Below are 27,280 nucleotides of genomic sequence, written 5' to 3'. Positions count from 1 at the left end.
GTGGTTCCCTCCTTCCAAAAATGGTATTCTACTCTTTTTCACTTAGCAATGTATCTTGGAGAGTTGTTCATTTTAGAAAATACAGCTTGACCTCATTCTTTGCAGCCACTGTGTAGTGTTTCATGATGTTGAATGTACGACAATTTATTTAGCCCTTCCTCCACTAATGGGCATTTATGTTTCTAATTTTTTTTGTTATAGACAATGCTGCAATGAAACATCTTTATACTTGCAGTTGAGTATTTCCCTAGGATAGATACTTAGAAGGAATCCATAATGGTAGGCATATTCACAATTATAAGAGCTACTTATCAGTTTGCCCTCTCAAGTTTGGACTGCCTCCAGCTGTGGCAAAGACGCCAACAAATGATTTTTAGAATATCAAAGACAAAACAGACATTGTTGCCAATCTATGAGGAAAAAAATGGTGTTTTGTTTTAATTTTAATTTTCCTGAAAATAATGAGGTTGAACATTTTCTTATGTTTATTGACCATTTGTATTTTCTTCCTATAAATTGCATATATTAAATTGGATTAGTTATAAAGTATTCAGTTTAAATTATTATATAGTATATCTTTTTGGTAAATATCGTTGAAATATAAGATACATATAGAAAAGTGCATAAAACACAAGTATACAGTTCAGTGAATTTTTAGAAAGTATACACCATGTATAACCAAATCCAAATCAAACACAGCATTCCCCAAGCCCTTCAATCCCTGGTGCTCCTTCCAGGTACTACCCCCCACCCCCCAGGATACCCAAGATACTTCTCACATTATAAATTAGTTCCCCTGGTTTTGAATTTTAGATAAATAGAATCATAAAGTATATACTCTCTTCTACTGTGTATTATTAACTTTTGAATACATTTTAAGTAAAAGAATTGCATCAGTGTTTAGAGAACTCTATTTGAACAGGTAATTTCTTCTCTTACTAAACTTCAAAAGGTAAGTCATGTCATTTTTATGCAACCCTAGATGTCCTTATGCAGTTTTAAGAACTCTCAGAGTGAACCCTCTTACCCCAGGAGTTAACAGACTTGTTTACTGAAATCCAGTTGATTGTTGAAAGTTCTTTTTGCTTAGTTTGGGTAGACCTGAGGTTTGACCCCATTCTGCTCTTTAACTATCTTGGTTTTTTTTCAATCAGAATTGTTAAACTGGTTTCATTTTTGTCTAAGTGCTCTGTAACTTAGAATGCCTGCTTACCTTGGACCTTCTTTTTGTATCTGGGAAAGTGTTATTCTCTTGTGCTGCTTCAGGAAGTATGAAATTGTCTAGTTTGTCCCTTTTTTGTTACTATTTGCGCCATTTTCCCAAACAGGTAAAGGCGACAGAGCAAACTTTACACATTATCTTTTCAGCTTCCCCTGCCTATCTTATGAAGCTTTAATTGATACAGAAACGTGTGTTAAGTTCTGTCTTTTGGCTTATTTTTGTTTGTTTCTTTTGGTGTTTTGCTTATTAAAGGAATATACCTTTTTGTCTTTAGAATATCTTGAAAGTAAATTCTAATACAAAATATTTTAGTGATTTCCTGACCCTATGCTTTAGGAGAGACTTATTTTTTAAATTTAAAGCAAGTAAAGATGAATAAGTCACTAATGGTGACATTCTTTTCAATTTATTTTTAATAAATTGCTTCCTAAAATTTCAAGTGATTTACAATAAAAAGATGTGATAATGCTAATAAGAATAACAATAAAAGATTGTAATGAAGAGAAAGATATATTAATAACCATCATCTTTGCTTCTGGAATTGAATGTTAAATTTAGCTATGAGCCACTGTCTTTTGAGAATTGAAAAGAAAACAAATTAAGTTCTCATTGGGGAAAAAAGGAGCATACCATCAGGTGAGACAGATGTGTTTATATTTCTAAATTCCAAAAAATGCAGCAGTGTTCATCAGAATCAGGTCATGCAAATTAACATGCATTCAAGGATTTAAAAGTGTATCGGTGTAATTAGTTCATAAATATTTCACTTATGTTTGTGAAAAAAGTAAATCAGTATGATTGTGTCTGGGTTGAACTATTCATCTAGCTTACAAGAGTAGTGCATAAAGAGTGTTTGGCTTAAATTATTTAAATAATGAACACAGTTAAATTCTTTCACAGTGTAGAGTAATCTCAATAATCTGGCTGTAATTGTTTTAGCTATCTGGTAAGATTTTTATTTTTATTGCTAAGTGATTATTTTGCAGTAATTATTACATATGCATATATATGCAATAATTGACATTAGTTTTCACACTTTCATTTTATGTATTTATTTTGTCACTTGAATCATGATCAACATGCTTATTTTGGAGTAGTCTTGGAAAAATTATAAACTTGTCTCATTTGTCTCAACTGATTCCCAAGGATTGTTTTTTCTGGTAGAGTATTTGACCAGGGATTATAACAAAGGGAGATAATCCTAACCTGGATTTATTAATGTGTTCTTAAAATTTTTATAATTAAACTATTTTTAATTGTAATGTAATGTGCTTATTCTTTATAAAAATAGAGTAATGTAAAAGTACATGAGTTAAAAAGTGAAAGCTCTGTTCCTTCCCTGTTTCCGCCAAGGATGGTAATCACTAAAAACATTTTTGTTTTTGCTAATGTATCATATAATTAGGACAGTGTATGACATATGTTATGTGTGCAGATTGGCAAAAATATCTAAGTTTAGCCATTGATAGAATATTTTAAAAGTCATTGTTGGTGCAGCATTATTTACAATAGCCAGTATATAGAAGCAACCTAAGTGCCTATCAATGGATGATTGGATAAAGAAGATGTGGTACATATACTATGTAGTGGAATATTACTTGGCCATAAAAAAGAATGAAATCTTATACCATTTGTGACAACATGGATGGGCCTAGAGGGTATTATACTAAGTGAAGTAAGGCAGACAGAGAAAGACAAATACCATATGATCTCATGTATATGCAATCCAAAAACACCAAGATAAATGAACAAAGCAGAAATGACTTATACATGCAGAAAACAAACTGATGGTTGCCAGATGAGAGGGGGGTTGGAGACCTGGGTGAAAAAGGTGAAGGGATTAAGAAATATGAATTAGTAGTTACAAAATAGTCACGGGGATATAAAGTACAGCATAGGGAATATAGTCAATAATATTATAATATAGTACTAGACTATAGTACAGGTGGCTACTAGACTAATTGGGAGGGTCACTTCGTAAATTATATAAATGTCTAACCTCTATGCTATACACCTAAAACTAATATAAAATAATATGGAATGTCAACTGTAATTGAAAAAAAAACAACCCTAAAAAATTAGGTTTTTCTTCACTATCCCAACTTTTATTCACTACTTTTATTGTATATTTTATTTGCTATTGCATTTGTCATCTCTAAAACAACGAATTTTCTCTCAATCTCATTGAGAATATTATTTTTATTAAATAATTCAATAGTAATAAAAAGTTTCATTTAAAAAAAACTAGTCACCATCCTTAAGAAATAGAATATTGCCAATACCTTAGAAGCCACCTATGTCTCCCCACCATGAGAACTATTATCCTTTTATGTTGCTCATTATTTTTCTTTAAAATTTTACCACGGATGTATGTATACCGAAACAGTGTATTTATGAAAATTTTTTTGAAAAGTTGAGAAGTGAAGCATAATCTATCTAACACTGCCACTGAGATGAAGACTCCTAGAAGTACAGAGTCTCTGCGTGATAGTCTGATCTCAGCTTCCCAGAGGTGACTAGAGCCTTTTCTGGGGAAGGTACTGGGCAAGTTCATGCATAAAGGAGTCTTGGAAAACCACAGTCAAGAGCTCAGCACAGTCATGGCATCTGGCAGGACTCTGCAGGTATTGGTGGGATCCTTTTACAATCTCAAATTTACAGTTCCACTGTGGCATAGCGCTTCCTCCACTGAGTGCATAGGAGGTAAGTAGAATACTGGACAGTTGGCCAAATTATTACTACCTAATGACTTGTGGGTTTTGTTTGACACCAGCCGTATAGTATTCAAATTTCAACTTTGAGTTTCAGCAAAATTGCAGATTGCTTACATGTCAGGGACCTTTGGGTTGTTCATGGGTAGTTGAGTATGTGGGTGTTAAATATGTAAATACCAAGAGCCTTCTGTAAAGTGCCTGGCAAATAGTTGGTGCTCCAAAGGTAGCCAAGAAGATAGGCCTTTGAGAGTGTTTTCCCAGCTTCCCCACCTGTAAGCATCCGGGTTAAAGTGCTGAGGTCGTGACTGTCAGGCCGTCGAGTGGGAGAGCTGGGTCTTGTGAGCCTGGCTCACGGACCTCTCTGACAGCAGCATCCATCAGTGCTGGGATTGTTGCCACAGTTCCCATGCACTGTTTTATAGGATAGAGAAGCAGTTTGCTCTTAGACTCTTAATAAAACTAATCTATATATTGATTGAGTGCATGCTTCTATGTACCATATCACTACTTTTTCTGGAGGGGTACCAAATTATTTGAAGGAATGATACAAATGAAAGAACATGAGTACGTGATTTGGTACAACTTACAGAAAAGGTAAAGGTAACCCCAACATGCATGTACTGCTTTGGTGACCAGGGAAGTCACCCCTGTGGCTATTAGAAGCCGGCCAAAGGCTTAGCTTTCATCATGGACTCTCAGGGTGTGCTTGTCAAAGAGATATTCTGCCATGCCAGATTCGGGGCCCCCCCATCTTGCACAAGGTGGTAACATAGTCACCCAATTCTTTGATGGATTTCACCTGCTCATTCAGTAATGAGTCTCAGTGAATCAGTGGCTAGTTTGTGCAATTCCAGTAGTGACTGATTCACTTTTCCCCAAGTGTAACGCACATTCCATTTCATTCAGCCCATTCTGCCAGTAGTCACGGTTGGGTTTCTTGATATCCTGAAGGAAGGGCCCCGTGCTGGTTCTGCAGCTTCATTAGTTTTTTAGCACGTTCCTTTCCTCATGAGATTGATGAAAAAAGTGTTTGGCAAAGTTCTTCAAAGCCACACCTTCAGGATCAAAGTAGTAAAGAAATGGAGAGGTGGAGGTGGGAGGTGTAGAGCTCCAGGTTGATCTGGTGGTTGACGGTGGCCGTGGCCTCCGGGTCCTGGTGGTAGTTCTGGTACACCTACGAGAAGGACACGTCATCATGGCGGGTGGCTAAGGAGAGGCGGCTGCGTGGCTTTGCAGTGCTGGACCGGTGGCAGGGACATTGGGGCTGTCTGAGGGCGCTGTGAGGAGGTGACGGAGGGCTGGATCTGAGCAGCTAGCCCAGATGGGGGACGAGTGCCAGGTTCCGTCCAAGCGTTGGAAAGCTGGAAACCATGGCGACTGTCGCCGAAGACTGCCTGTACCTTATCGCTGTTAACATTCTAAAGCACGAGTCATATGCATTAGGTTTTTTCCCAGCCATGGTGGGATGCTAAAGGTGTCACCTTTAACATGGCTGTCCTGGCCTGTGTGTGTGCACTGTCCCTAGGACGTGTGCCCTTGTGATTTCTTGCAGCTCCCCAGGGTGTATCCTATACCCCGTTAATATCTAATGAGTTACAGTTCCCTGCTTACATCATGCTGTTTCAAATTTCTGTGACTCTGCATGTTTTATGTTACCGCCTGGAGTAATCTCTCCCCGCCCCCAAACTCTCATCCTCCAAGAGTCTAATGTCTTCTTTCATCCCTTTTAGCAGAGTTCATATAGCCTCACTTTTATCTATTAAACACCTGTTGCGTACCTCTGTTACACCTCTATTACAGCACGTATCACACTGAATTGCAGTAATTTCTTGGCATACTGAGCTTCACTATTAGCGTATGAGAGAAATACTAGTTAACATTTGAATTATGTGAGTAAAATAACTAAGGCGATTTTATGAAGTAAAATGTGTTTTCCTTACTGAGCAAGCAACTATAGGCATCCCCCATGGATTCCATGAGACCTTGTCAAGAGCATCCTCCCACATTGTCATAGTTCAGGAGTAATGTATGCAGCTGAGTAAGAGTGGGCTTTGTTTTGGTTCCTGTGCTCTGTTTTGCCTTTGTTTGGTAATGCAGTCATTTTTGAACTGCAGATAATTAGACAACATTGGCAAGATTTGGAATCAGAATCACATTATGAGCTATTATGAGATTTTATTAACTCATTGAAGGGAAAGTGGTTTTATAGGATAAAGGTCTTGCGTTACACTGAAATAGGCCTAACTTTTTGAGAGGATCCACGGTTTAGTATTCTGTATCGGTTTTGGGCAATAAAATGGATCTGCCATTTTAAAACTATGATTATTTCTTTTCCAAATGGCTTTTTTTTGAGAATGCCATAAGTATTATACAAGGAATATTAAATTGCGGTTGTCTGTAATTCTCAGTGCTGTGGCCTTTATTTTTTATTTTAATGGATTTTAAAAGATTAGATGTTTAATTTACCCGTTATGTAACCAGACTTTCTTCCAGCAGAGGCTGGGACCCTCGCCTTTGGCCCGCCTCAGGGTTTTTTGTGTGCTGTATGTTGTTGGGTGCTAGGGAGTGTTAAGGTAAGAAAGGCATCAGGTTTCCTCGGGGAGTTTCTGGGAACTTCTAAAATTTGGAATGATTTTTGTAAGAGGTATTAAAAATTTGGTTGAGAATTGTAACATCTTTATTTTATAGACGAGTTGTTTTAAAGTGTATTTAATTATAGCAGTCATGTATTCTTGAAAAAGAAGCATAGTGTAGCACTTTAGACTGAGCGTGGACTGTGCTACCTAGCTACTTGGGTTCACATCTCAGCTCTGCCATTTACTGGCTGTATGATCTGGAGCTATTGAATCACCTGGTGCCTCAGCAGCCTTATATATAAAAGGTGGGGCAATGAAAATATTTTCACTGTGGGATTATTGGGAGTGTTAAACAAGTTCACATGTGAGTAAAATATATTTCCGATATTTTGTAAAATATATGAAACAGAACCTGCATTTTCTGAAAAGCATATTTTTAAAACTTATTTTTTAATCTAGATACAGAAAAAAAATCACTTTTTAAATGTATGTTCTGTGAGTTTCAACAAATGCATAGTCTTAAAACCATGCTGCAATCAGGAAACAGAACAGTTTCCTTTGCCCCCCAAACTTTCCTTGTACTGCCCCATGACACCCTCTCCTCACCCCTAACCTTTGGCAACCACTGATGTTTCCCTCTCTTAGAGTTTTGCCTTTTCCAGAATGTCATACAAATGAAATCATACAGTAGAAACGAAATCATGCCTTTTGAGTCCAGCCTCCCTCATTCAGCATAATGCGTTTGAGACTAACCCAAGTGACTGCATATTATCAGCTGTCTGTCTGTATTACTGAGTTGTAGTCCATTCTGTGGATATACTGCAATTTGATAACCCATTCATCCCCTGACCAACATTTGGGCTGTTTTTAGTTTTGGGCAATTATGAATAATGCTGCTGTAAACAATTTTGTACAGCTTTTTGTGTCAACATAAGTGTTCATTTGCCCTGGATATTCAGTAGTGGGATTTCTGGGTAAGTGTACAGTTAACATTTGAAGAAAATGCCCAAACTTTTCCAGAGTAGCCATGCCCTTTTGCATCCACCCCTCCCAGCAGTGTGAGTTCTGATTGCCTTGCATCCTCACCAGCACTTGATATTGCCAGATTTTAAAATTAATTTTAGACATTGTAAATAAATGTGTAGCTAGCATAATTCCTAGCCAAGTTTGTCTGTCCAACCCTTGGGACATGGAAGAAGTTATGGGATGGGGCTAGATTAAACGTAGGGCCAGGGAGGAGTTCATGAGGAGGAGATGGAGGGGCCATTGGATTTGGGAGCGCTTACTGTGTCTGTCACAGTCACTGTTGTACCCCAAATGACTAGCACCGCGGCACATAGTAGGAGTCTCCTTGTACGTTTCTTGAATCATTGAACAAATGATTGAGAGGACAGGGAAGAAACAGTAGTAGGATGGAAAATAATTTTTGATTAGACTTGGTCTAACTAATCCCAGTATATTCAAGTGACACATCCCTTTAAGTCTCTTTAAGTCTATGTTTAAATACATGTTTAAAAGGTGACTCAGTTCTCTGATTCTGAGCCCCTTTGCAGGAAAAAGCAGAAGGCACAAAAGGTTTGAAGCTACTGACTGGTTAAGTGGATTTAGAAAAGTCGTCTTATTCTTTGGTCCTCAGCTTCATCACTGTAAAATAAAAACATTTTGTTTGATTATAACTATACCTTTTTTCTTATAATCACATCAAATGTGAGCTATTAATAGTTTAGTATGAGGAAGAAGCACGTCTGAGCCTTTGACATGGGGGTGGGGAGCAGTTATATATGAATATATCATGAAGTGCAGCTCATCAGGGAGTTTAGGGGTGTGTCTAAACATAGAGCTACCTGATGGCTAACTGGCAGAAACAAACTGATGGAAAAATGTAGTTACAGGGTTTTCAAAGAGTAGCAGCATTGCAGGGATTTTTTTGGTGGGGTATAAAAGGAAGTAGGGGTTGAGAATTTTGGATTTGGAACCTTTTTGTTTCCTATTAAGAAAAGCTTTAAGTTAAATGAAAAACTGGAGAAAAGTTGCGTTATGTCTTTTAATACAAAGAGGAGGGCCTGAGCCTCAGAAATCAAAGCTGAGGATGTGTAATAAATAACACATACCATTCTGGGTCCTGTGTGAATGTATTGTTTGACTCTGCTCCCCAGTGGACTTTTTCTCTGCTCTCACGCCCGCACCTCACTTCTTAGAGGTTCAGCTCTAGAATTTAGCAAAAAAACCAGTTCTTAGCAGATATTTATTGTTTGTACTTTGAAAGATTTTGTACACACGCTGTCAAGTATTGGTAGAGATTTAATAATATACTCATTATCTAGGTAAACTTGATTCTGTGCTGTTAAGGGATTTGACCTGTTTTGCCGTTTGTCTGATATTTTTTTAAAGCACCATGACATTTGAAATTTTATTTCCTGTTGTGATTCTTTTTAAGTAATTGGAGGTCTTGATCGCTGGACTACCTTTTTTCAGTATATAAATTTTAAGGCCATTATTGTTTTTTGTAGTTTTAACGTTTCTAATAGTTTTATTATCCCAAGGTAAACCATATTTTTGTGCTAATATAGTTTAGGTTGTAAAATCAAATGTTTGATTATTCATTTTAGATTGTGTTTCCAACAGTTTGTTTTAAAACATCAATATCATGTTCTTCTGGTTATGAGGACTCCCAAAAGTACAGTCACCCCTCGGTATTCGTAGAAGTCTGAGAACCAGTCCCCCGTAGATACCAAAATCCGAGGGTGCTCAAGTCCCTTATATAAAATGCCATAGTGTTTGCATATAACCTACGCACATCCTCCTGTGTGCTTTAAATCATCTCTAGATCACTTACAATACTAAATAAAAAAAAGTCTGTACATTTTCGGTACAGACACAACCCCTCATAGACCTAACTACATAGTACACATCAGCAACAAGATACCATTTTCCCCCCAAATATTTTTAGTCCGTGGTTGAATCTGCAGATGTGGAACCGTGGATATGGACTGCTGGGTGTAATCCTTTGGTAAATAGTTTAGGAAAGAGAGTGAGGAGTCTGACTACTTTTTAACCTTTCAGCTCATAAAGAGCCAGTTTAAGCCCCACTGACTAAAGATATTTCAGATTCTAATGTAAATGATTACCACTTCTTGATTAAAAATCTTTTCTTAGTGCACTCTGTAAAATTGTCATCACTTTTAGGCATAGTCACCCTTAGGAAGCTATTCTGCAGTTCTTAGTTCATTAAGAATTTTTTATAGTAATACATAAAAACCTTTGGAATATTTTAAGGTTTTTTTTGTTGGATGACATCCTGGAAGAGAAAATATACAGGTTTATGTTAATACTAATAAACAGATAAAAAGCAAAGTCTTCGTGAACAAGACAGCTTTATTTTTAGAGGTCAGACATATTAATATCTGTATTAATTTCTAATGTACTGACAACTTGTTAGACCTGTAGGACATGTAAGAGGGTCACATCTATGGTATTCAAGCTTTTATATCCTTTATCAGTGCCTTTTCTGTAGCCCTTTAATTAAAGATTATTATATGCATCATTCTGAAATTGAATTTGGGCAATTATATGTATAGTAACAAAATATATCCTTTTTTTTAATATCTTTCAGAATCATGGTGTCATGGAAAGGGATTTACTTTATACTCAGTCTGTTTTGGGGCAGCTTTTTTGGAAGCATTTTCATGATCGGTCCCTTTTTACCTTTGATGTTTGTAAACCCATCTTGGTATCGCTGGATCAACAACCGCCTTGTGGCAACCTGGCTCACGTTTCCTGTGGTAAGTTACACACCAGAGAAGGAGACTATCTCTACCAAAGTGGCCCAACCTGTTGATTTTTACTTTGTTAGAGTCAGATTTTGTCAAATGTTAGATTTAAGTTCTTCTGTTATTTAAGAGGTCCATTAGAATTTAAAGGGGGAAATACAAAAATGAGAGAATTAAAAATAATTTATGTCCTGAAGTAAAATAATTAAGAGATATTTAAAAATTGAATGTCTTCCACATATTTTTTTTTTACTTTTCCTTCATTGAGGCATGGTTTATATATAGTAAAATACACAAATCTAAAGATACAGATTGAAGACTGTGTATTTCCATTTATTTTCCATTTTATTTCGCATTTCCATGTATATTACAGAACAATGACAAAAATTAAGAGTTAGATAAACTATTTTTTAAACTTGTGATACTGTTGTGATTTATTTAATTCTTCCCAGTAACCACAGAATTTAGGAATAAAGTGATTTGCTATCTGTGGGTTAGGTTAACAACATCTGTAAGGTGCAAAATGTGTAGTAGATTCTTAGGACAGCCAGATACTCTCTGCAAAGTCAGTGCATACTGCTCTGAGCACGTTTCCCTCTGATCCTGAGCTGGAGACTTCCTGTAGGATTCCAGTCCAGACTGAAAAGGTTTCCATCCTTTTCTCTTGCTGCCAATCAGCAGTGCCTTTTTAGAAAATGGAGTGATGTGTGTGCAGCTGCCTTTGTCTTGAATATGCTGTATTTCCTGAGAGTGTTCTGTACCTTCTTTTTCCTGAGCAATATCTAGAACTTAGTATTACTGGGTTTATTGGCCTGTTACGTAGAGGAGATAAGTATAATACCTGAAAAGGAAAACTAGGAAGGAATCCTCTTCCCTTAGTTGTTGGAAGATCTTCTTTACCTGTTTCTTTTGAATTGTCTATTTCCCCTCAAGCAGACTGCCATTATTATGTTTGTAGAGAAGGGAGTATCATGCTGATGATGTAGACCCCTCACTTGAAGATTGATTGGGAAATACTTTCAGGGACAGTGGTGAGTGTACCTACCTTGATGGAGTAGATAGTTCTTAAAAGTTTCCTGTAAATTGAATTTTAATAAATCATTAATAGTGTACCCTTCTTTTCATATCTAAAAAGTAATCCTGTGATGAATAATTTTACAAATTACATTTGTTCCCTGCTTACAAGGTTAATTTGTTTTAAAATTTTTATTCAGATATACCTCTTTTATGAAACATGGTACTGTTAAAAGTAGCCCACCTGCCTCGCTCTATCCCTCCTTCCTCTTCCTTCTTTTCTGTATTTACTTAAAGCTGTCTGTTCTAGTAGCACAAAGAAAGGGACAGCATACTGGTAGATAACAAATAGTTGTGGTATGGTTGTATATTTAGTTCAAATATAAGGAGAAGAATTACAGGATTTTGTTAAAAGGAAAAATCAAAGTAAAAACCCAAGGGTACTGATGATCATAGCTGTTGACCACTTAAGTGGCAGATACTGTGCTAAATGCTTTAGGATGATAGCTTCATTTCAGGTGCCACCTTTATCCCTATTTTACAGAAGAGGAAATAGAAGCTTTGAGAAATTAAATAATTTGCCGAAGGTCACACACAGAAGCATGTTATTTAAGTACAGCTGAGGTTTAGCCCAGATTGTCTGTTGCCATTAGAGCCTTAGGTGATAGGAAAATTTTCAAGACTTGGTCAGTGTCCCACGGAGCCCTAACAGAAGTTCACTGGTTCCTCTTGATGGTTTCAAAAGAGGAGATTTCGAGTTCTTTCAAGCCAGGAATGCCTGACTTGAGAAAAAATTATCTGAGGAACTGATAACTAGTAACAAAATCAATCTCAGTAATTGATGATTACCTCATAGTGGAAGAGGAAAGTTGGCAAGAAATAGCCACAGAAAGCCTTCTCTTTTGCTAGAGAAGCCAAAGACCTAGAACAAGGTACGTATTAATAAATATTTGTTGGATGAATAGACAAACATAAAGAAGTTTCAAGGTCAAACTGCCCAAACTTTGGTATCAGAGTTATTCTGGCTTCATAAAACGAGTTGTGCAGTGTTCTTTCCTTCTCTATTTTTGAAAGAAAATTATATTATAATTTATAAGTTTTTTTGAGTTGTGGTTAAGGGATTACATAATGTGTCCTTAGTGTATCACGATCCACTTAGAGTTAATATTTACTACATCGTGTAAAATTTAAGAACCTTGTAACAGTGTAGTGCATTTATTATTACGTCCTTCGTGCTGCTCTTGTCATATTACATCATTTACATAATTAACTACATAATGCAATTATAAATTTTTGCTTTGAATAATCATGTCTTTTAAATAAATTAGAAGAAAAAATATAGTCCTTTATATTTATTTAAATATTTTCTGTTTCTAGTCTTCTCTATTCATTAGAGTAATATATATAACTTCTTTATATATTAGAGTTTCCATCTATTGCCTTTTCCCTTCAGCCTGAAGAATTCCTTTAGCTTTTCTTGTAATGAGGGCTCCTATAGCTGAATTGTTTTCATTTAATTGAAATTTTCCTTATTTTGCTTCATTTTTGAAGGATAATTGTTGCTGACTATAAAATTTCTGGGGCGACATTTTTTTTCCTTTCCATACTTTAAAGTTCTGTCTTATGGTTTCCATTGTTTTTGATGAAAAGTTAGCCATCATACATACTCTTGCTTTCCTCTATGAAATGTGTCATTTTTCTGTTTGCTTTCAAGATTTTTCTTTCTCTTTGTGTTCATTGGGCTTCTTAGAGCTGTAGTTTAGTCTGTTCATTTTCTCCAATTTGGGCCATTAATTACTTCCATATATTTTTCTGCCTGCTTCTCTTTCGCCTCTCCTTTTGGCACTACAGTTATATGTGTATTAGATTTTTTATAGTGTCACACAGGACACCAAGTTCAATGGTCCTTTCTTCTGCTGTTTTCTTCACATAGTGGATTTCTATTTAAAATACTGTGCTTTTAAATTGTAGAATTTATATTGGGTTCCTTGTTGTTTTAATTACTTTCTTGAGATTCTTCATCTGTTTATTCATTAGACCATATTTTCCTTTAAGTCAGCTGGGTGGTAAGTCACCATTTACTCTGTCAAGGCTGGAAGCAGCAGTCACCCTCCTTATTCTTTTTATATTTTTCTTCCTGGAGGAAATATTTTGCATTGAATATTTGTACAATTCCTACATTACCAGTATGGATCCTCCATGTTCTTTTAGGCAAAATTTCTTTTTCCTTTCTTAATAGAAGGGTGTTTTGTTTTGTCACTTTTGTTTATTTCAGAAGTAGTTAGCAGGATACCTGACTATTCACCCAACAACTCTTAAGTGTCCACCATGTGCCAAGCATTTTGATAGGATATAATTATGAACAGGACAAATGTGACCTCTGTCCATCTGAAGATACTAGTCCTTCTACCTAAAATAAGTTTCTAAGTTGTAGATTTACGCAGCTTGACTAGCTTCTTTTCTGTTTTCATTTGACTGAAAGGCTGTTTCCTTTGTTAGAGGACAGAAGTTAATTTCCCAGGTCATGAATTTTTAGAGTTAGATTTTTAAATCAACTTTAAAGCTATGAAGTCCAGTGTTTCGTTGAAGCCTGCAAACATACCATTTAATATAAAATATTCAACTTGTGGTATTGCTTAGCCACTGTCAGTTGCTTATTTACAAAGTGAGCATTTCTCCAGAAAATATTTATATTAAGTAAAATAAGCATGTTTTCAGTTCATACAAAATTAACTATCATGAGTGGATTTTTCTAAAAAGTTACCTACATCTGAATGTTAAATAATTCCACTTATAATCATTAATAAAACCGGAGACATTTTGTTTTGATAATGTTTGACTCTTTTTCAAGTCATTTACATAACTTCTTTTAGGTTTTTATTTCATCCTCTGTAAAATAAGGACGTTAGAGTAGATGATCTTTGAGATCCATTCCAGATCCAGCATTGTATGTCTAATTCTAAAGCCAACATTTAGAGGTAAAGGATTTTCTGGTGATAGTCATATATTGGCACTACACTTCATTTTCTTTAATATCATCAGTTTTACACATTACGTAATCTTTTGATTATGAATCACATGTTTTTGGCTGAACCTCTCTACTAGAACCTTAAGAGTTTTGAGAATTTTCTTGTAGTTACTACATCAGTAGAAATCATTGCAATTATAATACTTTACAGTGTCCAATCAGTCTGATTTATATTGGACAGCCAGTGTAAGCACAGTGCTTATTGGTACAGACATTGGAGACAGACATTTGGTTTCACTATTGGCCTTATCACTTTCTAGTCATTTAAACTTGGCTAAGCTATTTAGTTTCTCTAAATTTCTCTTTCTTCATCTCTAAAAATGGGATACTAATACTGTCTACATGTGTCAGAAAGTTACTGTGATGACTAAATGAGATAATAATATAGCCTTTGTAAAGTTTGCTACTATATTAGTTTTAGGGGGTAGGCTAAATTATATTAGATTGGTGCAAAAGTAATTGCGGTTTAAAAGGTTAATAATTGCAAAAACCGCAATTACTTTTGCACCAACCTAATACTATCAAAGAAAATTCAAAGTACGGTGAGTGGTTTGAATCAGGTAGAACTTGAACTTTATTCATCTGTAGGTGTAGCTTGGCAGGGCAGCTCTGCCCTCCGCTGTCAGTCAAGGACTCAGATTCCTTCCACCCAGCCTGGCATGATGTCCTCCTCTGTATGTCCTAGCTGGTCACTGCCATTTCTTTGCCTTCCTCTTCAGTCAGTGCGGAGGGAGGAAGACCGGAGCAAGCATGTTTCTTTTAGACTGGTGAACTATTACAAGGTGCACATAGCGCTCTTGCTCACCCAAGGGTAAAAACAGCTAAAAGCTGTAAGAGAATCTGGGAAATGGAGTCTTTTTTTTCCCCTGAGAAGTCATGTATATAGTTAAAATGTATTATTCTGGAAGAAATGCTGCATTTTATTGGACAAATTCTGCCGTAGCTGTTTCTAGTACTATTGCTACTAGTACTATTACTATTACAGCAGAATTATATTATGCATCTGTTTACATTATACAATTTCAATTAGATGCACTAGGAAGGGTGAGGGAAGAGTAGAGAGATAAGTTATTAAACGGAGTGTTCCCTCTGAACCTCCACTTCATGTGAGGTGACAGGAAATGTGAGTGGTTCTGTGCTGAGTATGAGTCATGTGTTTAAAATAACATGTAAACCAATCACATAATCTGATGGTCAGCTGGAGAAATCGGGTCCAACATTTAGAAAACACCAGCCGAGCTGGACTTTGTGATCGTGTGCTAATCTCTTGTGAGGCATCTTCCTGTGAGATTTTCAAGGGTAATTTCAGCTGTTCCTGACGTTTGTCTCGTTATCTGACTTGAGAACTTAATACATAGGCAAGGTTCAACCATCTCCATAGTATTGTATTGGTATATATTTGACAAAACTTCTATTACCTAGCTGTTTAACTCGCTGCCTTAACTAGTAACAGAATATCAGGTGGAGAGTCTTCTAGTTAAGAAATGTATTGCGGTTGAATCTCTTACAGCTAGCTTACAGAAAATTGATGTTCTGGTTTGCAGTAGTGAACATCTCTGCTCAAAGAAATGGAGAAAAACTGTCGGGGTGTCTTATATGATTGTTTATTTCATACTTTTACGAGGTGTGATAGGAGTTTTTATTTTGAACAAATAGTAGAATATGTCATTTTCTTTATTCAGAAGGAAGTTAATCATGTTTCCCCATAGGTGTACTTTATTTTAAGCAATCCCCAACAGTTAAAAATAGTTTTCACTAAAAATAAGTTAGAGAAATGCACTTAGGCTAATTATTGTTCACAGAAATAATCACAAAATGATCTCTTTTATAAGTTTCTCTTATGCATTGAAATGATTTCATGGACAAGATTTTTCTTGTCTTACTATTTTTAAGGATCACATTTTCTGTGTTAAATGAGGTACCACAGTAGAATCTTTTAGAGTCTTAGAGTTAGATGAGACATAGAGGTCACCTAGTCTAATCTACTTGTTTGGTTAACCTACAAGAATCCCTTCTAGAACAGTCTGTGGCGTGACCAGTCTCTCAGAACATTTCTATAATGGGGAGTGCATGTCTTTGTTCATTTAATTTTTGGATAGTGTTATTCAGTATTATAGTGTCAGGGTCAAACTTTGCATGTGCCCGGAGCAGTTTTTGCTTCTCAAAACTGAGTCTTCCCAACTGTCCATTTGTTAGCTAATTACCTGGGATTATGAAAATTACTTGGAGTTCTGTCCTTTCACCTTAAATCATGATTTAGGAGTTTGGAGGTCATTTTCTAACTCCCCACTCAGGACACAAGTCCCTTGTACAGCCTGCTGATTCCATTCCAGTCCCATAAGCAAACAGGTGTTCAACAAACACAGACTCATAGTTATAATTTCTGTCTCGACTGTTTCTCTTAAGAAAAGGAGTGCTTAGTATTTGATGAGTGACTTGGGATTGCAGAGCCTTAAATGGCTAAGGATTTGAGGAGCGGGGCCCAAGCTGAGTCGGAAAAGACAAAGCAGACTTGGAGATGAAGAATGTCACAGAGTGTTCTTACCTCAGACTAAATAAAGACCCATTGGAATGACAAAGGAGAGCATGGCGCATGAGGACAAAACTGATTCTATGTGCTCATGAGAGGAATTTCTCATTTTAGTGTTTTCATATAGGGTGGAACACATGGAAGTAGTAAGGTGGTATAGAAGAGGTCCTCAGAAATTCTGTATTTCTAATTCTAGAAGAAATCTTTGTCTCATTAGGTAAAAGTCATGAGAGTTTTACCTAAGAGTGTCTCTTAGTTCAATATAAGAAATAAAGCTTTATAAAATTTTATAAGATTAGTATCTTATTGCTGAAACTATCTTCTATATTAGAAATAGTACAAATATGAGAATAGTATCTTTTTTTTTATAGTTTTTAATCTGGATTATTTGAATTCTGGAGTTCTTTGTAGACATTACAACTTTATCTCTGTGTGGTGTGTCATTCTGCCTTCTGGGACCTGTAAATAATGTTGACTAGATAAGTCTTGTCTGGTGTTAAAAATGATTAATGTGAGCTTGAGATCTAGGCTGCCCAAAAGGTTATATATAACTTTGAGGCACATTCTGAGAGACTGCTAGATGACAAGGGAGGGAATGCCACATGATATGATCCTGGATAAACAGTCTGGGATTTTTTATTTTGACATTTTCCATAATAAAAAGCAAAAGACTGTTTTGGGATTCGTAGGAAACATGTATTAGTAATTGCACGTAAAAGGTTAGAGTTGAGCTTTTGGGTTTATAGGCTTAAGATTTGAAACTCTTTTCTTTAGTACAACACACAATTAATAGTTAACGCTCTCTTTCTGTCAGTTAAGGGAGGGGTATCCTGCATTTCAGTTCTTCACAAATCTGAAAAGTGTGTCATATGTGGAAAGCAGAGAGGAGCCGATTCAAATTAACTTTGGATGGTGACTTTGCACATATCCTCTTGGCCAAGACATAAAATTTTGATAGTTGATGGTCCTTTACACTTACAAGTAGAAAGAGAGATATTTCTTATTGTGGGTCCAAAGCCAGAGGATTCTGCCCTGATCCTGTTCAGCATGAAGTCTTCTCCGTAGGGACTTCACTTCCCCGAGACTTTGGAGTAGGGGTTATAATTGTTTGAGTGGTTAAGGACTCTTGAAAATTACAGGCCTGGCAACGTACCTGTGTGCATATTGTCATATCTTTGTGTACAATTTCAAGATGGGTACATGTTTTTTGACCTCTCGAAGACCATTCTTCTAGGGCTTGATAAATGCCAGGTTAAATACCCAGGCCTGAAGTGAATCTCAGCCCTGGGAAAGTAACTTAATGGGGACCTGTGGGATATCTGTAGCTATGTTAGCCCAAATGATCTTTTTTCACTCCGTTAAGATCCTAACACTCTGTGACTCTTTACTTCTTTGGACGTACAACATTTCTACCTTTTCCTTTTCCTTTAGCTAATATTCTTTTTTTCTTGGTCCTATTTATTGTTATGTTGTTGAAGTCCTATTGTTGGTTTGTATCATATTCTTTAAAAATCGATTTTTGATATGAAACCTAACATACTGAAAAGTTAATAAAACAATTACCACTTTAATAAATAATTTTCAGGTATAACTATCAACCAGGTCAAGAAATAGAACATTGCCAGCCCTCCAGCCAGCTACCCAATCACTACCCTCCTGTTTGTTAGAAGTAGCCACTAACCTGACTTGGACGGTAGTTATTTCCTTGCTGTTGTTTATAATTTTACTCCCTCATTTCCTTGCTGTTCTTTATAATTGTACTCCCTATATATTTACTCCTAGTATACTTTAGTTACTGTCTGTTTTAGAAAGTTTTATATATGGATACTTACTGTACGTACTCTTTTTGTTTGCTTGGCTTCTGTCTCTCAACATCATGCTTCCGTGTCATCCATATTGTTGTAGATACCTATAGTTCATTTATTTTCGTTGTTGTATCATATTCTATTGTATGACGCTACCACAGTTTATTTGCTACACTTGGATCATGTTTTCATGGTATTGCCAAAGAGAACTTTTGGTTTTCTTATCTTTTATCTGCCTTGGACCAGTTTTCTCTCCATTAATAGTGAAGTCAAATATTAACTAGTAAATTTGTTACATGTGAATTATTTAAAAATTTAAATAGGGAGTGAAATAAGTAACTAAGGTTTCTTATTATCTGTTTTTTTTTTCCTTAAAGAACTTCAGTCTATAATGTACTATTCTTCTAAATATTTCATACATATTAAATACTGGCCCTCAGAAAAGTTAATTTCAAAATTCAGCAAATATTTGACATTTTCTATGTACCAGGCACTATTGTAGGTGCGAGGAGTGCAGCACTTTTGTAAAAATTCAGTTTTTTTTATTCTTTATTGTTAAAATAAACAGATATGTGTATTTGTTTAAAAAAGATCATAGTACAGAAAGTTATAAAGTGAAAAAATTAACTTTCTGTTCCTTCAGCCCCATACTCCGTGTTGACTTTGTCCTTTCCATAAAAAGTGTAATAATCTTATATATTTATAGCTTTAAAAAATTACACAATGGAATCTTATTATACACCTTTTCCACTTTTTTCTTTTTAACTTAGTATCGTGAGGATTTCAATGAAAGTTAGGATACTGCCAGAAACTTAAATTAGTAGCACTAAAAATACAAACAGTACCTTCAGACTCTCATTCTTTCAGATTAACTGCTTTTTCCTGGTTTGTTATAGAAGGATCATGGGAAAAGCTACGCTTTTGACTTAACTTATTAGAAATCAAAAGATTTATTTATAGGACATGATAAAATAGACTTATGGGAAATCATAACTTTGTTATATATATTGTTTTTTCCTTAGGCAATGCTGGAGACCATGTTTGGTGTAAAAGTGCTTATAACAGGTGATGCATTTGTTCCTGGAGAAAGAAGTGTCATTATCATGAATCATCGGACAAGAATGGACTGGATGTTCCTCTGGAATTGTCTGATGAGATATAGCTACCTCAGGTTGGAGAAAATTTGCCTCAAAGCCAGTCTCAAAAGTGTTCCCGGATTTGGTAGGTTATTCATAAATTATTTTAAGTTGTTCATTCATTTTATATGTGATGTATCCACCCGAAAACTACAAAATAACTTACTAAACTCCGCTTAACTATTAAAGCCATTTCCACCACCCCCCACCACCACTAGCATAAATACAATCACTAGTTTCATTTTTTCTTAGTGGATCATAACACGTTATTTTAATCTCTTTTTTGAAACATCTTACTTTGAAAGAAAGAATGAACTTTTTTCAAGGAAGTAGATATAGTTCCAGAGGGACCAACAGTTTGAAAGACATGAATTAATAGTTCAGTAACTTTTTCTTGCGTGTCATGTAGGAAAATTTAGGCCAGAAACTGTCTTCCATATCTTGGTTATTGTAAATAATGCTGCAGTAAACATGGGGGTGCATATATCGTGTCCAATTAGTGTTTTGGATTTCTTTGGACAAATACCCAGCAGTGGAATTGCTGGGTCATATGGTAATTCTATTTTTAATTTTGTGAGGAACCTCCAAACTCTTTTCCATAGTGGCTGCACCAACTTATAATCCCACCAACAGTGCACAAGTGCTTGTTTTCTCCACATCTTCACCACACTTGTTGTTTGATGATAGCCATTCTGACAGGTGGGAGGTGATTTCTCATTGTGGTCTTAATTTTCGTTTCCCTGATGAGTGATATTCAGCATATTTTCGTGTGTCTACAGGCCATTTATATGTTCTCAATGTTTTGTACAGCTTTTACTTCCTTGGTTAAATTTATTCCTAGGCAGTTTATTCTTTTTGATGCAATTGTAAATTTTTTCTTAATTTCTCTAAATAGTTCATTATTGGTGTAAAGAATTGCCATCAATTTCTGAATATTAATTTTGTGTCCTGCTACTTTACTGAGTTCATTTATTCATTTTAATAGTGTTATGGTAAAATCTTTAGTGTTCTCTCTATATAGTATTATATCATCTGCAAATCAGTGTGATACACCACATCAACAGAATGAGGGATAAAAATCATATCTCAATATATGCAGAAAAAGTATTTGACAAAATTCAATTTCCATTTATGATTAAAAACTCTCAACAATGTCGGTATAGAGGGAATATACCTCAAGATAATAAAGGTCATGTGAAAAGCCCACAGCTAATGTCATGCTCAATAATGAAAAGCTGAAAGCTTCTCTTCTAAGATCAGGACTAAGACTAGGGTGCCCATTCTTGCCACTCTTATTCAACATAGTATTTAAAGTCTTTACCAGGGCAATTAGGCAAAAAAGCAAACAAGCAAATGGCATCCAAATTGGAAAACAAGTAAAACTGCTCACTAGTTGTAGATGACATGTTATATAGAAAACCCTGAATTTCACCAAAAAATTTAGAACTAATAAATAAATTAATGAAGTCACAAGATACAAAATCATTATAGAAAAATCTGTTGTTTCTATACACTAATCATAATGAACTAAGGAAATTAAGAAAATCCTATTTACAATTGCATCTAAAAGAATAAAATACCCAGGAATAAATTTAACCAAGGAGGTAAAAGATGTGTACACTGAAAGCTACAAGACATTAATGAAAGAAATTAAGAATCAAATAAAGGGAAAGATATTTCATACTTGTGGATAGGAAGAATTGATGTTGTTAAAATGTCCATACTATCCAAAGCAATCTACAAATTCAGTGCAATCTCTATCAAAATTCCAGTAGCATTTTTCAGAGAAATAGAACAAACAATCCTAAAATTTGTATGGAACCATAAAAGATCCTGAATGGCCAAAGCAATCTTGAGAAAGAAGAACAAAGCTGGAGGTATAATGTTTCCTGATTTTAAACTGTACGAGTATTATAAAGGTATAGTAATCAAAATAGTATGGTATTGGCATAAGAACAGACACACAGATCAATGAACCAGAATAGAGGCCAGAAGTAAACCCATACATTTATGTTCAATTAATGTATGACAGAAGGGTCAAGAATATTTAATGGGGAAATGGCAGTCCCTTCAATAGATGGTATTGGGAAAACTGGACCCACACTATTTTATACTATACATGAAAATTAACTCAAAATGATTAGACATGAATGTAAGATCTGAAGCCATAACACTCCTAAAAGAAAAATAGGTAGTAAACTCCTTGACATTGGTATTGGCAGTGATTTTTCGGATCTGACACCAAAAGCAAAGCAACAAAAGCAAAAAGAAATAAGTTGGACTTCATCAAACTAAAAGGCTTCTGCACAGCAAAGGAAACCAACAGCAAAATGAAAAGGCAACCTACACAATGGGAAAAATATTTGTAAATTATATAACTGACAAGAGGTTAATATCCAAAAAGTATAAAGAATTCATACAACTCAATAGCAGAAAAACAGAATCTGAATAAAAAATGGGCGAAGGATCTGAAATAGACTGTCTCCCAAAGAAGACATACAGATGGCCAACAGGTAGGTGAAAAGGTGCTCAACATCACTAATCATCAGGAAAATGCAAATCAAAGTCACAATATGAGATATCACCTTACACTTTTCAGAATGGCTGTTTTCAAAAAGTCGAGAAATATTACGTGATGTCAAAGATATGAAGAAATGGGAATCATTAGGCCCTGTTGGTGGGAATGTAAATCACTACAGCCACTATGGAAAGCAATTCTTTTTCATCAAAAAATTAATAGAACTAGCGTTTGATCCAGCAATTCCATTTTTGAGTATTTATCTGGAAGATTTTTGTACCCCTATGTTCATTGCAGCATTATTTACAGTAGCCAAGACATGGAAACAACCTGATTGTTAATTGATGAATGAATGGGTGAAGAAAAGTGGTACACACGCACACACACAACACACACACACACACATGCACACACACTAGATTATTCAGCCATGTAAAATAAGGAAATCCTGCCGTTTGTGACGACATGGATGAGCACTGAGGGCGTTACGTTAAATTAAGTCAGACAGAGAAGGACAACTACATGCGATTTCACTTATATGTGGAATTAAAAAGAACAACAAAAAAAACCGAACTCATAGATGCAGAGAACAGATTAGATTGGTCGTTGCCAGAGGCCGGGGGTTAGGGGGTGGGTGAAATGGTGAAAGTGGTCAAAAGGCACAGACTTCTAGTCATAAAATAAACAAGTCCTGGGAATAATGTGAAGCATGGTGACAATAGTTAATAGTACTGGATTGAATGTTTGAAAGTGGCTGGGAGAGTAGATCTTAAAAGGTCTCGTTATAAGAGAAAGAATTTGTAAGTATCTGTGGTGATGGATGCTAGCTAGGCATATTGTGGTGTTCATCTCACAATATATACATGTATGGAATAATTCTGTCATATACCCAAAACTAATGTCATATATCAATTATATCTCAATTTTAAAAAGTAGTACTGCTTTGTTGATGGTTATGATTAAATTCAATGCCAGTAGAGCTTTATTTCTTGCTGCCTTTTATTTCGATAGTTCCAATTGGAACATCCAGCTCTTGCCTTACAGGGATCCACATTAGACATCTGATTTTCCCAGTGTCTCGCAGACCCATATTCTCTTTCTCTAACCACCTAATCTTTATTTCTACCTACTCTGCACCAGTATAGCCATTTTTGTCATTGCAAACCTGTCTCTTGTGTTGCGTTCCTATATAAGCATATCATTCTTAGCTTTTCCATTTGCCCATTTTCTTTTCTCACATGAGTTATAAGCTTGTTACAGAGTTTCTTACACTTTCTAGCTCTTAAATATTTTCAGGCTTGATAGGATTTCATGAAAATGCAAAACGTTAATGAGAACAGATTTTGGATTGGATAAAAAATGATTTTAGTAACTTTATAGTGAATAAGTGCAAAGTAAATTAAGCAAGGCAAAAGTGTAGGCAGCAAAAAAACAAACCCAAAACAGAGCTCATTTGTAAATGAGAGTATTAAAGTTGGAGTTTGCTGGAGGAAATGAAAGAAAGGGAAAAGAATGGACGCAGCTTAGTGGTCACAGCTCTATCTGGCATCAGACTGCTAGACTTAGCTTGTTGACAATTTGGCATAACTTAGGGAGTATTTACTATTGCTATTTATAATTATTTTTAAATAAATGTTTGCTTACCATATTTTGGACTGTAATGACTAAAGGAAAATAATAGTTTATATCTGTAGTGCCAGGTTAGACAATGGATGAAAGTTGGGAATTTGAAAGTTCTTTTTTTAAAATATAAAAGTAACACACTAGGAAAAAAATAATTAACAGTGTTTAGATTCCAGGTCTAGTTAACTTACCAAAACTCTTTATAACTTAACTGTTTAGAGTTTGCTAAGATATGTGCAGTTAGATTTTGATATATGCAGTTAGATTTTAAGAAAAAATGTCCTTTAATTAGATGTCTCCAGTTTCTTTTTTTTTTCTTTTTTTGGTAAAGCAGAGCAGAAACTTTATTCTTTGATCAAGGAATGGTGAGCTCAGGCACCTTCTTCCCAATTTTGGGAAATCAGGAGAGTCGTAAAGGATTGATGGAAGGTAGGTGGGTTCAGGGGTAGGGATTTCTGAGAAAAGGTGGAGAGTTCTTTGAATGGCAGAGCAGATTGTGCAGTTTCCAAGCATGTCTGGCCATACATTGCCTGTGTCATTTTAATGTTAAATCTCTACCCTTGGGCGTGATTTTTAGCGTGCTAATGAAGACAAGTTCCTTAAAAGTCACTTAGGAAGGGGTTTTCGGGCACCATCTTGGATCTTTCCAGTGCAGACCAGTTTCTTAGCTATGGTCCTTGGGTTTCTTACATGGTTCCTCCTGGAATGTCACCAGTTTCTAAAGGTGGTATACACATAGATTCTTATTTTTAACCAATTTTGTAACCACTTAGCAAAATCTAATGAAATGAAATGAAACCCAGAGGTGTCATAAAAAGTCCATTTGCCCAGTGATTTTGTACCAGAAAAGGCACGTGCGACTTGTGCCCGCCCAGCTCGTGGCTGCTCGGTTTTCTGGATTGTTAATCACACTAGTAGACACAAGAGTTTGAGGCTTTTAGAAAGCATAAGGTGGATTAAATATTAAAGAGTTTATGGTTTAAAAAGTGGCCACATCATGAATTAAACTAAAAATTTCTCTGACAAAGTAGTTGTCATATAATTCTACAATTCTAAATCTGCAACATAATATAATGGTGAAAGCTAGGAAAAGCATCGATTGTGAAATATATCTAGATTGTTCGGAATGAGATCAGGGAGGAGTCAGAAGTAACAGGTTGGCCCCTGTGAATCTCAGTTTGTTAAAGACACACAAAGACACACAAAGCTTGTGTGTGTATGTTCCTCAGGTCGTGTGGTATTGGCTTTAGCAGGAGAATTGAAACTGGGTAGGAGGCTATTCTTAAGTTTAGTCTCCCAGAGTACAATCTGTCTGCCAAAATATTAAAAACCATTTGGTCAAGTTAGAATTACAGAAATAACTAGAATTTTATTTTAAATGCCTGAGGTGTTTTATAAGCATTTCTCTTCTTAAAGACTATAAATAAAAAAGCCTCGGTTAAGTTAAGATCTGTTGTATACCTGCCAGTGCATTGGACAAACGATGGTGATAGCATGTTGCTGGTTACCATGAAAGTGCTGCAACACAGGGAGCGTCTGTGGTCAAATTTTCAGTTTTAACTGTATTTCTTTAATGTATTAGTAAGTGTTAGTAAGGTATAAGTTTACTTAAAGATGTTGCTCACACAGTTTTAAGAATTACTAGTTATTGAAGTCACCTTAATTTTATTATCTATTGTATATCGATGCATGTTTCTCATTTGAGATATTTACAGTTTGTAATGCCAAACTTTATCTTCTGTAAGAAGAAAAACTCCCTCTCCTATCTGGCTTCCTCCTCCTTAGAATGGGCATCCACTAAAAGTAGGACCACATTTAAGCCGTGAATATCTTTGACCCCATCCAATTTGGTGGGCCCTTTTTCTTTTATTTAACAAAATTGTATGATGCTCCCCTGAGCATCTCAGAAGACTAAGACAAACACATTTCTAAATTGGAGAAGATTCTCCACAAGACTCAGTATCAGTAACACTCTACTCCTGTCAGTTTCTTTGGTGCAACCAGGGAATCAATTTTGTTACCTACAATAGATAAGCGTTCCTCATCACGAAACCAACCACTGCCTGGACCTTCCTGGAAGGAATCTCTACAGCAAACATGTTTGAATGTCTCACTGATTTTAACAATGCATCTCTGTAATACACACACCCCACACAGAGGAAGAAAAGACCTAATGCCGGCTTTCTCAGCCTCCTATCGGCCAGTCTCTCCAAAGGCACTTAAAGTGCTGTCAGGAGACTCTGGGAAAGACTTTCCTTCTTAATCAAAAGGAAGGAGGTTGATGAAGGAGGATACTGCTCCTTTCCTAATTTGAGACATTATTGTGAAAGCACATCGTACTTGGAGCCACTGCAACTGTATTGAGTCCAAGAGGATGGCAGAGTAGAATGTAGAGAGCCTGGCGTCAGCCTTGGGGCCAGACTTCATTTTATGTGAGAGACATAAGCTCAGATTGTTTATTTGACTTTCAGATTATTCTGTTACTCAGAGCCAAAAGCATCCTGATATAACTTGCCTTCCCCCATTTCACCAAGCGATAAATTATCTAGTGATTGATTTACTCATTCAGTAAATTTTATTAAACGCTTATGAATCAAGATTTTAATGAAAACTGTCAAATGAAATGTAGTAGACAGAGTATATTGAATATGTTTAAGTTCTATGGCTAGATATTGCCTACACATCTCTGTATTTTTAGGTACATAACACAGGTCAGTTTTATCTTAACAATTCTCCTGCTAGGTGAAAAATCAGTACTTGTAATTATTGATTTTATAGTTTCAGTTGCCAGACTTGCTTAGCTGAATGAGTTTGATGCCATTCATTCATTCATTCATTCATTCATTCATTTATTGTGGGGAGGAAGGGAAATCCATTGGCAACAAAGGTTCAATTCAGTTAAATCATGTGCCAGGCAGTATACCAGGATTATACTTCTTTTTGGGATACATTGAGAACTAAGTAATTTTTTTAAATTGCATTGAGATCTAACTAATTTAAAGGAAGCTTTTGTTTTGAATGGTTCAGCTGACTTCTTAACAAATCTCAAGCCCTGAGCGGTATGGAAGTTGACAGTCTCTTTGTCTGGGAGAAATGGCTCTGGGTTGTGAGGTCATCCAATCAGTAACTTACTGAAGTCAGTACAACTGGTACCTAAGTCGGCTGTGCCATCGCTGTGTACTGTCTCTAGTATCTCAGTCAGATTGGCGTTGCTTTAGGCTGCTAGGCATCCCAAATGTGAATTATGAGGTGTGTTTTGACTCTAGGCCTTTCAGTACCCCCAGGTCTACTGTAAATTAAGGAATTCCTTGCCTAAATTAATAAGTAGATTCTAAAAATTACCT

At 35.8% G+C, this 27,280-nt stretch overlaps 1 protein-coding gene across 8 annotated transcripts in view; it reads left to right on the top strand.

Annotated features, from left to right (window-relative positions):
* The window catches only part of LCLAT1 (lysocardiolipin acyltransferase 1), a 159,493-nt gene that overhangs the window by 44,158 nt on the left and 88,055 nt on the right, over window positions 1–27,280 (top strand). For all 8 annotated transcript variants that reach the window (XM_088796232.1, XM_074331848.2, XM_074331846.2 and 5 more), the window contains exons 2-3: window positions 10,126–10,294; window positions 19,682–19,880. In XM_088796232.1, coding sequence (XP_088652358.1) covers window positions 10,130–10,294; window positions 19,682–19,880 — 364 coding nt within the window. In that variant the 5' untranslated portion in view covers window positions 10,126–10,129. The remainder of the gene's footprint in view (window positions 1–10,125; window positions 10,295–19,681; window positions 19,881–27,280) is intronic.

This window comes from Rhinolophus sinicus, chromosome 2 (assembly GCF_057876585.1).
Source record: "Rhinolophus sinicus isolate RSI-liver-muscle chromosome 2, RSI-T2T, whole genome shotgun sequence".
In the NCBI taxonomy this organism is placed as follows: Eukaryota; Metazoa; Chordata; class Mammalia; order Chiroptera; family Rhinolophidae; genus Rhinolophus; species Rhinolophus sinicus.
The sequence above is the reverse complement of the archived record's forward strand: the minus strand, read 5'-3'. Positions and strand labels throughout refer to the sequence as shown.